Source organism: Propithecus coquereli, unplaced genomic scaffold (genome assembly GCF_000956105.1).
Source record: "Propithecus coquereli isolate 6110/MARCELLA unplaced genomic scaffold, Pcoq_1.0 Scaffold243, whole genome shotgun sequence".
In the NCBI taxonomy this organism is placed as follows: Eukaryota; Metazoa; Chordata; class Mammalia; order Primates; family Indriidae; genus Propithecus; species Propithecus coquereli.
In genome coordinates, this window is record NW_012147986.1 from 4544752 (window position 1) to 4556081 (window position 11330).

At 36.7% G+C, this 11330-nt stretch overlaps 1 protein-coding gene across 1 annotated transcript in view; it reads right to left on the minus strand.

The window, feature by feature from the left end:
- Positions 1–823: 823 nt before the first annotated feature.
- Positions 824–11330, minus strand: part of APLF (aprataxin and PNKP like factor) — a 60131-nt gene continuing 49624 nt past the window's right edge. The window contains exons 6-7 of the mRNA XM_012646456.1: positions 8875–9059; positions 824–1183 (exon numbers count right to left, since the gene is read on the minus strand). Of these exons, the coding sequence (XP_012501910.1) occupies positions 824–1183; positions 8875–9059 (545 nt within the window). The remainder of the gene's footprint in view (positions 1184–8874; positions 9060–11330) is intronic.

The window sequence follows — 11330 nt, forward strand, 5'->3', positions numbered from 1 at the left end:
ATAGAAAAACATGGTTATTCAAGTGCTAAAATGGCAATGCATTTTAAAGAGAAATAACAATGTGAAATTAACAGCATATGTGATATAAATACATTATTGCACAGAACACAACAAACTACTGGAATACATTAGTAAGATATTTGGTTTCAAAAGTTGGAATGCAAGGAAATACTTCTGAAAACAGGGTTGTATAATTATAAACAAGATACTAGAAACATTATATAAATATAGCCTAAAACTAAGAGACAATAATTTGAATTCACAAAATATAAAATTAGAAAATATAGTATAAGGTAATTAAATGAAGTAAGTATAGGATCAACCAATCAATTCAGGAAACATATATTCAGTTGTTTGTTTTAGAATGTACCATGGTGATTCAAAGCACCAGTAGAAAAATATAAAGAAAAATGCCCAAGTATAATAAGATATATAAACACAACCTAAAATTATTTTTATAGTTACACTGTACCCAACAATGATGTATGAAACCATCTCTCTAATATTTAATAAGAGATTAAATAAATAGGCATTTGGGTCTGAGAGACTCAATTTTCAAGTCTGGATTCTCCAGTATTCAGATCTTTACATTAGTCAGGATGTCTACATATAAAACATTTAATTCCCCACTGTATCATAAAAGCCTCTAGCAGTATTTGCTAGAATGCATACTGAGAAAGTGCAAACCAGTAGAAACATGTTAAAGCTCCTAACCTTTATTTAGGCCAATGGGTTTTATTAGGTGTTTAATATACTGTAGCATATATCTACATAGCTACATGCTATTGAAATAATGGAATTACAAGCCACCCGTAATTTTATTTTACCTGTAGCAGTTGGCCCCATACATGCAGGATGTCCTTTTGACCTGCTTTTCTTCAGAATCTTGTGGAACTGAATCAGTTGACTTTGCATGCAAAGTTTCAGACTTGGAGGGCTCACAGCTAGACTGAGGATGAAATCCTTGAGCCTTATCCTGGAATGACTTGCCTTGGGCACCCGAACAACTCTCAGAACAGCTCATTGCCTCATCTTCTTTATTTGGTACACCTTCAGTGATGGTTTTATGTTCGGAAACCTTGCCAAGTTCCTTTATTGGAATTTCATTTCTCTGTGTATTGGTCTTCGTATTATTCATTTCTGTGTTACTTAATGTAATTGAAGAAAATGATTGTGGTATTTCCTATAAAACAAACATGAAAAAAATCAGAAACAAATGAAACATTTTAAAAAAGAAATGTATAAATATGAATACAGAAACATGAAACTACAAGATCTATGTAAATTTTTAAAACAAAGATTCATATATTAAAGTTACTAAAAATACCACTCGTTTCTGTGTCTCTAGTAAATAACTACCAATTTTCAGTTATTAGAAAATAAATTTACTGTTGCATTAAACCTTTACTATAATGTCATTCAGTGAAAAATAAACAGAAAAATACAAAGGAACCATAAGAAGACATTCACTTTCATTTGAACATAATTTTTCCCCAAAATAACTCTTAAATGTCAGTGTTCAACACTGTTTCATGCTCTTAACATGTACTGCCCTTATAATTTCTTATTAGTTACTGCAATACTTTATTTCTACCCTCTAAATATGACTGTGATTTTCCACAGCTGAATAATAAAATTGTTCTGCCCTCACAGAAAAATTTGCACGAACTTATGAGCAACTCAGAAAAAAATAATATGATTCCTTTGAAATGGTCTGAATAAAACCTAACTCCAGTGAGAATGGCCTTTATCAAAAAGTCCCTAAACAACAAATGCTGGCGAGGATGTGGAGAGATAGGAACACTCTTACACTGCTTGTGGGACTGCAAATTAGTACAACCCCTGTGGAAAATAATTCAGAAATACCTCAAAGAGCTAAAAGTAGAAATATCATTTGATCCAGCAATCCCACTACTAGGCATCTATCCAAAGGAACAAAAGACATTCTATAATAAAGACATCTGCACTCAAATGTTTATGGCAGCACAATTCACTATTGCAAGGATGTGGAAACAACCCAAGTGCCCTTCAATCCGTGACTGGATTAATAAAATGTGGTATATGTACACTATGGAATACTACTCGATTACAAAAAACAATGGCGATCTAGCAGCTTTTATATTATCCTGTATAGAGCTTGAACCCATCCTTCAAAGCGAGGTATCACAAGAATAGAAAAACAAGCACCACATGTACTCACCATCAAATTGGTACTAACTGATCAACACTAAAGTGCTCACATGGTAGTAAAATTCATTGGGTGTTGGGCGGGTAGGGGTGGATAAACTCACAACTAATGGATGTAGTACGCATTGTGTGGGGGAAGGGCACACCTCTAGCCCTGGCTTGGGTGAGGCAAAGTCATTACTTGTAACCAAAATGTTTGAACCCCCATAATATCCTGAAATAAAAAAAAAAAGTCTCGGTTTAACCAAACTAAAGGTGTTTTGAATCAAGTAATTATTCTCATTAGCACTGCAGAACTTTTCTAATTTGTACTTACCACCAGCACAAAGAGTAAGCTTAGTCTTATCCTGTTCAAAATGACCTCTTAATACTTAATACTTCCTGTGGAGTAGAAACATTGCTCAGATAAACCCCAGTCCTCCCGGTACCCATTTCTAGGATTTGATGAAAATATACCAGATGCATATTAATGTTCACCCTCATTTACAACTAAGGACTCATGTATGCTGGCTGCCATCAGTTGGTTTTGATAATACTTAATATCTGATAGGTTAAATTTCTTAAGTAGGTATTATTGGCATGACTTTTTTTGAACTAATTACTTAAGTGTTTTGATATATTTTCTTTTTTTTTTAAGAAACATGGTATATAACTTTAAAATCCTAAACCAACTGACTAATGGCCTTGCAAAAGGAACCTAGGTCTTATTATGGTTCTTGCATAGTAACAGATAACCTATGGGAAAAGCAATCATTTGGCTATCTCTTGTAGCTGACCTTATGCTAGTGGCATTCATGCCATATCCTTCTAAAATATACACTCTTTGCTTCCAAGCTGCCCACCTACACCTCAATCTTATCCCTTCCACTACACGATCAACTGGCACATGTCAGCGACTGGAACCCTGGAGTGGGAATCTGGCAATCCTGACCCACCTCCTTACTTGGCAGTCCCCTACTACGTCAGCACTCCCTAATTTTCCTTGTTCAGGTAGCAATGGGATAGGACAGCAAATCCACTGGCTAAGAAGATGTCCAATAAAATGCTAGTGTCTTGCTCCTGTTGGCATTTCCAAACTTTACAAATAATTCTCTAAGAGCACCACTCTTCTCTTGATTTTAGAAAGGGAGGAAATAACTTCCCACAAACACTGCATTCCTCTAAATTTTAAAACCTTCTGTACGAAGTCTCGGAGTGAGATGGCAAACACTTCTCATATCTTTCAATAAGCCCTACAGGGAAAGGGTTGGTCCTCACTGCTGGGGTTCCTTTCAAATTTGGAATACTTAGTACTTTTATCCCCAGCTTTGGGCATCAGCAGCAGTTTTGGGAGAACAGGGAAATGATCCCACTCAATATCCTATCACATTTATTACATAAAAAAGGCCAGGCACAGTGTCTCATGACTGTAGTTCCAAGTGGTTTAGGTGGCTGAGGCAGGAGGATCACTTGAGGCAGGAGTTTAAGACCAGCCTAGGCAACAGGCAAGACCCTATCTCTACAAAAAATTAAAAAAATAAAAATCAGCCAGCCATGGTGGCATGTGCCTATAGTCCCAGCTACTCAGGAGGCTGAGATGGGAGAATTGTTTGAGTCCAGGACTTCAAGGTTACAGCGAGCTCTGATGGGACCACTGCACTCTAGCCTGAGTGACAAAGCAAGAGCCTGTCTCTAAAAAAGAAAAAAAGAGGCTGGGTGCAGTGGATTATACCTGTAATTCTAGCACTTTGGGAGGTCCAGGCAGGAGGATCACTTGAGGCCAGGAGTTTGAGAACAGCCTGAGCAACATAGTGAGACTTCGTCTCTACAAAAAATAGAAAAATTAGCTGGGTGTGGTGGTATACACCTGTAGTCCAAGCTACTCAGGAAGCGGAAGCAGGAGGATTGCTTGAGCCCAGGAGTTTGAGGTTGCTGTGAGCTACGATGATGCCACTGCACTCTACCCAGGGCAACAGAGCGAGACTCTTGTCTCCAAAAAAAAAAAAAAAAAAAAGGATACAACAACCAGGGAAGTGGTTAAATGTTCTTACTATGTAACACTGTGAGACACTGAAATACTAATTACATATATAAGGATGTTTTGAACTAAATAAGAATATACTATAATGTCATTTAATTTTAAAAAAATTCCTTCTATATCTATGTGTACATTTACTTGTGTAAATCCAAATGAAAAGGCTTAGAAGGATATAAACCAGAATATTAGTAAGGCAATAGAAGGATGAGGCAAAGCAAGGCTTTCAGTCTTTACTCCACATGTTTCTGAATATTCTATTTTTGACAATAATCATGTATTATTTTACCATTTTAAAAATAAAAAGACAAAAAATGAAATATAAGAAATGAAATGTAAAGCATAATATTTCAACTCCCTCTATTTCCATGAAGGTTTAGAAGAGGATTTGTTTCATTAGAAAAAATTTTAAATCCTCACAAGGAGTACATTTAATATGTTAATTTATTCTAAAAGAGAAAGGAATGTTAAAGTCACAGCTATCAATACTATGGATCAGTTGTTCTCAAATATATTTTAAGAGGCACGAATGCTAGAATTCTTAATGCCTTTTATGGAACTCCATGAAATATTGATATATAGTAGACCCTTGGCATTCAAGAATTTAACATTCATGGTTTCAATTATTTATAAATGATCCCAAAAAATCCATTACATGCAGTAATTTGTAAGTTTGCTGAGACATAAATTTGTACTGTGCCAATTACAAAGTTCATGAGCTACAGCAAGCCACTGAACTGGCGAGTGAGGGAACAGGAAAGATGGAAGGTGCTCTGTGCTTGGAAGAAGTAGAAGAGAGATGGAGAGCTCCATAATTCCTAAGAATCCCACACTGTTTATTTCTTAGATTAGATAAAAATGTGAAGGATTAAGTATGGAGGCCAGATCCCCTGCAATGTAAAAATACGTATTAGAGACCTCAGGGGCCTAAAATCAGGGAGCTGGTGGAAGGTGACCTTGGTGCTTGAAGGAGGTGGGAATTAAGGCTATAAAATAGCCCATTAACTTGCTCAACTAGCCCTTCTCCTGCCCCTCAACCATTTGAAGTTTTATAATATACTACAAGGAACAAGAAACAACTTCCACCTAATACAAGTTCAATGAAGTAATTTGTTTTTGTTTCCACACCGCTACTGGCAAGACTGTCTGTGCTGATAAATTACCTTAAAAATCCTGCATTAATGCCATTAGCACCCGCATGCTAAAAACTAGAAAATCCTAACTTCCACCCCCAACTGCATGCCTGAGCTTCAAACTCATATATTCAACACTAGCTAAAACATTTCTTCCTCAATATTCTATGCACCTAAAACTCAAAACATCAAAACTGAAATTCTGCCCTTGTATTCTCTACCATAGTTTCTGCCAACACAATTCATCCATTCATCCTAGCCAGTTATTTGGACGCCACTCCTTCTTTCCCTCTCTCCCCAAATTCAAGCAACAAGGATTACAATGTTGCTTACCAAATATTTTTACAATCCAATGCCTTCTTACCATCTTTAAAGTCACTGCCATAGCTCAGATGCTCTTTATCTCTTGACTGCATTAATGTCATAATCTCCTCCCTCATCTCCCCATCTTTCATCTTGTTCTCTTTCAGTCTCTCTTCCAAGGAGCTTCCAGGATTATCCCTGTGGCTGAAAACATTTCAAGTCTGTCCCTCTACAAACTGATCCCACTGCTGTCTTCACCCTTATCTCATACTACCACCTACCTGAGACCTGATAACTTGCTCTGACCAAAAGAATTCAGCAGTAATGGCACTATACCAGTTCCAGTCCTCCACCTTAAAAGATCTGGCAGCTTCTATTTTCACCCTCTTGGGATCCAGCTGTCAGGTAAATATGCTCAGTCTAGGCTACTTGATGGTAAGTGGAGGGAGGGAGGCCCAACCGACCCTCAGTCATTCCATCAACTTTTGCCGAGGCAACATTCAGGTGAATGAAGGCATCCCGAATGCTCCAGCCTCAGCAGAGCTCCCAGCTCAATGGATCCCAGCTGATACCAAACACATGTCATAAAAGAATTGCCCAACTGAGCCCAGCCAACCCAGGGAATTATAAGAAATAATAAATCAGGCCAGGTGTGGTAGCTCACACCTGTAATCTAGGAGGCTGAGGTGGGAGGATCCCTTGAGCTTAGGAGTTTGAGACCAGCCTAAGCAAGAGTGAGACCCTGTCTCTATTATAAATAGAAAAATTAGCCGGGCATGGTGGCACACGCCTGTTTTCCCAGCTACTCAGGAGGCTGAGGCGGAGGATCACTTGAGCCCAGATGTTTGAGGTTGCGGTGAGCTAGGCTGACACCAAGACACTCTAACCCGGGTGACAGAGTGAGACTCTGTCAAAAAAAAAAAAGGAAAAAATCATTGTTGTGTTAAACCTAAACCACTAAGTATCAGGGTAACTTGTTTCAGTTAGTTTCCTTCTGTCATTTACAGCAGCATTAATCTAGTCATGAGGGTGGCATCCTCATGACCTAAACAACTGGCCATTAGGCCTCATCCTCTCAATACTATTGCATTGGGGATTAAGTTTCAATATGAATTTTTGGAGGAGACAAAAACATTCAAATAATAGCAACCATACTGTTCATTAAATTAATCAATTTGAGTATCCTCATTTTTACTCCTAAATTAGACAGTTACAAAACTGGTAAGGAGTTACAGAAAGACATACAGGAACCGATGAAAAGAGCAAATGTCTTCATGACAAGTTCCTAGAGTCACAAAACTCTGATACACAGTCTGATATGTATGGTAGAAAAATCCATTGTACCCAAAATGAAAAGACCTATATTTGAGGCCAAGGTTTCTAGCAATGTGACCTTGGGATTCAGTCTCCTCTGAATGATGGTAGCTCTCAACTTTGAGGGCACATTAAAATTGAGGGAGTTTATTTAAGACACTACTGATACACAGGTCCCATAAACCAAATGAATCATAATCGCAGGAACCCCTGGGAGAAAGTGATTTCTGTCCTTTCTCTCCACTGCTATTCTTACTCGTCCCTAAAAGAATGTAATTTATTCTTCCCAAGTAAATTGACCCAAATCTACTCTAGAGGCCTGGACAAACTGCTTTCAGTTCTTTGTCATTGGCAACTTCCTGCCATGAGACTAGGTAGGTGAACCAGCCTCTTGTTTTCTTTCTCACCTGCTCTGCACTGTAGCCATCCCTTCAAGACCAGCTGTTCATCAGTGTCAGAACTGAAACTGGGCAGGGATGAAGGGTGGACTCTGCAAAGGCCCTGCTGGAGTTTTCAGTTTAAGACATGTTCTCTGGCCCTGCTGTATCAGAGAGCTCTGCATAAAGGATTATGAAACTTTGAGCCTCCTTCCTTCTGTGCTAGGAAAGGTAAATCTCCCACAGAAGCCCTAAAAGAAAAAAGAACAATTGGCCAAGTAGAGCTCAGGCATTCCTGGGACCTAGCTGTAATGCTTCCCTGATGTCATCAAAATCTCAGTAATACCTTGAATATCTTGAATCCACTGCTCCTCTCTACAACATATCAATTATAAAGATGTTTCTCAAAGTTTTCCTTGTGATTATCAAACTTTATGGGTTGGAATAAACAAAGTAAAACATGTATACTAGAGATTTTCTTCTGAACAAAATAAGTTCACTTCTTGAAAAAAAGGGAAAGTCAATTTATATGTTCATAGTTCAGAGAGTAGAGTGTATGAGGGCTCAAAATTTATATAAAACAAGTTTTATTTCAGTAAGTTTTTAATGGCCAATATACATAAGCCAGAAAACATTTTATTTTCACTTATTAAACTTGACTCCATAATTAAGCAAAAAAATTGAGTCTACAGTGACTAGACTGAACTTCTCTAGGTGAAATAAAGACTCCAGTGAGAAACTATTTAACCTCTCTCTCTAGGAGAGGAGGCAAGAGCAGGGAAGTATATAAAAGGATGGACCTTTAGGGGAGTTGCTAGCATTTCAATCATTTCAGTACACACTCTTCTAAGATCAAGCCTTTGGCTTTCCCTGAGACTAAATACAGGGACCCACAGAGCTCAGCCATTGGTCTACAAGGATCATGAAAACTGTCATCTTAAGCCAAAGCTCTCCAGAGAAGAAGAATGCCTATACTTTCTGCCCTGGGGCCATCTCTACCTTTCTCTTTTTAAATGCTTCCAATAAATAGTCTCTGTTTTCTTTAAGTACCCAGTGTTACACAATGCATAATTCAGCCAGACCATTCTAGTGAGTTAGCAAAAACTGAAAGAGGAAAGGTCTATAAATACTGTAAGTTAGCCCAGAAGTGATCCTGCAACAAACTATAAAGAACTACCCCATGATTTGTTTTTCTTTCCATACTTAGCAAAAAAAGGGAGTTACACACAGTCTGAGGATGGACAATGGAATAGGAGAAGCCAGATTTTCAGAATGGAGGTATCGCATTATGAGTCAAGTGGCCTCCACTTTTTTTTCCAGTCTGAAAATTTCTAAATGTAATGGCTTTGTTTTCTACAATGCAAATACTATATTAAAAATTAGTTTCCGCAAGTCAAGAAAAATTGGGGCTAGTTATCATCTTCATAGGCTCAATAATAAAAAACAGTTTTGGTTTCTCCTTGCTATATACCACATACAATTAATTTCTAATTAGAACACCTGACGAAGAAAATAAACAATCAAATAGTGAATTTTTAAAAATCACCTTGGATGAAATGACAGATGCTTCCTGATTAGCATTTTTGGAGTTTTTTCCTGTGTCTTGTTCTGCTGACGCACTTTCTGAACTTCCAGATGAAATTAGTCGCTTTCTTCCTTGCTGTATTATATTTACTTTGGTTTTATCTTCGCAAATTCTTTCTTTTCCACTTCCCTGGATTACATTATTATCTTAAACACACACAAACAAACACATACACGTAAAGAAAAAGAAGAAGAAAATTATCTTCTGTATGTTCAAATGTCAATAATCCATACCCATCCCCCCCAAAAAAGGGGAAAAAAAAAGATAAAAGGGTAAGTAAATTAAAGTTCCATTTATAGTAATTCCAACTTGACAACACTTATTTTCAAATCTCAGAAAGTATTAAACAGCATAATGGCCAAGAGCTCCAGCCCTGGAGTCTGCCTGGCCAAGATGCTAATGTGGGTTCCATGCCTTAACTGTTTCACCTCACCTTTCTCAACTTCAGCTTTACCATTTGGAAAACAGGAATTACAATAACTCATGGAGTTAGTAGGAAAAGTAAATGAAGTAAGACATGTTAGCAAAGTACCTTATACATGTTAGTTAAATATTTTTTATTATAACATTGAATTTCTCTAACAGAGAATCTCACGCATAGCTATCCAATCAACTTTACATACACTTATTGAGCCCCTAACGTCCACAGTGAGGAATTCAAATTAAGTTATCTTAAATACAGAAAAGAGCTTAAAAGAACCCAAAAGGGAGAGTGACCTCTACAGACTTTGTCAATGAAGAACATAAGTCTCAATAACAATGGACACTGTATCCCATATAATACTCAAAGTTTAATATACACTTAGCAAATCTAAGTCAGTATCATATTTTGTTAAATTCATGAATCATTTAATCAGAAAAGAAAAAAGATCTACTTGTTTTAAGAGGAACATATTCATGGCTAACTGTCCTTCTCCTCTACTTTAAAATGATAGCTTCATGAAGGCAGAAACTTCATGTGCCTTGTTCACTGTAGCCTTTGTGTCTCCAGCACCTGCAACTGTGTCTAGCACAAAACTGGTGCTCAATGAAGACTTCTGACTAAATGAATTGTGAACATAAACAAAATTTGTCCAAAGAGTCCCTTAAGAGCCAGGACAGAGGTAAGTAAGGCAATCTGTAGTCATTATTCTAATGTTCTAAAGCAGGGGTTAGCAAATTTTTTTCTGTAAAAAGCCAGAGAGTAAATAGCTTAAGCTCTGTGGGCCATATAGTATCTGTCACAACTACCCAACTCTGCCTCTGTAGCATGAAAACAACCATAGACAATACATACATGGATGACCATGGCCGTGTTCCAATAAAACTTTATTTACAAAAATTTGGCCCATAGGCTGTAGTTTGCTTAGTCCAGTTCTAACGGGCATTCGAAGTAGCCTGAAATAATATTCCTTGTTTAAGTTTAGAAAAGAAATGTCTATAGAATACTGTCCATATTATCAAACAGCAATATCAATTGAATCAATATAAAAATAATGTATTTATCAAAGGAAACTTATGAATAAACTATTCTAATAACTAAACTTGGCCTAAATTATTTAAATATTCATCATGAATGTAAATTAGGAAGCATTTCATATCATTTTTAGAAACTATCAAAAATAGTACTTAATAGGACTTGGTACAACAAATGACCAAATACTACAAGTTATGAATTAATCAAACCAAGTGACATAATGAACTAATGTATTGCTTACTGTGCTAAGAACTATGAAATGTAAATTAAATAAGACACAGGTTCTGCTCAAATTGTAGTTTATCACAAGTCAATTCTTCAAAATTCCAAATTCTCTACCACAAACATTTCCTCTAGGCAGCAGAGGTGATTTCTATTTGCTTGGGAAAAAGCCACTTTGATGTTATTAAAATGGCCTTCACAAAGAGTATATAAAATAAGTAGCTTAATTGGCTCACAACAATCTTCATATCTGGTATAGCCAATATTTTACTAAATCCAGGATAGGTACAGTTAAAGAACAGAAATTAAAAGAAATTAACTATTAATACGAATTAGTTTTTATTTAACTATTACTAATGGCACTTACATGAACTGTTATACTAATACTATATGAATCATGCTCAATTATATGCATATATATCATTAAAAATACATCCATCCAATCTTATCCTCCAGAGAAACCATTCCTAACAGCTATATTAACAATTTAATGTGTCTCCTTCTCAACTTTTTCCTAAGCAAATATATTTACAAATAAATATATGTAAACACATACAGGACTAAACATACAAATGCTATTACTTCTGTGGAATAAATATCTAGAATTATAATTTCTGGATCAAAGTGTGTTGTATAACTTATGTGGACACCTAGTAGTAACATTCACTGGGTGTCAGGCAGGTGGGAAGGGGGGACAAGGGGATGGGTATATTCGCAGCTAATGGGTGTGGTGCACACC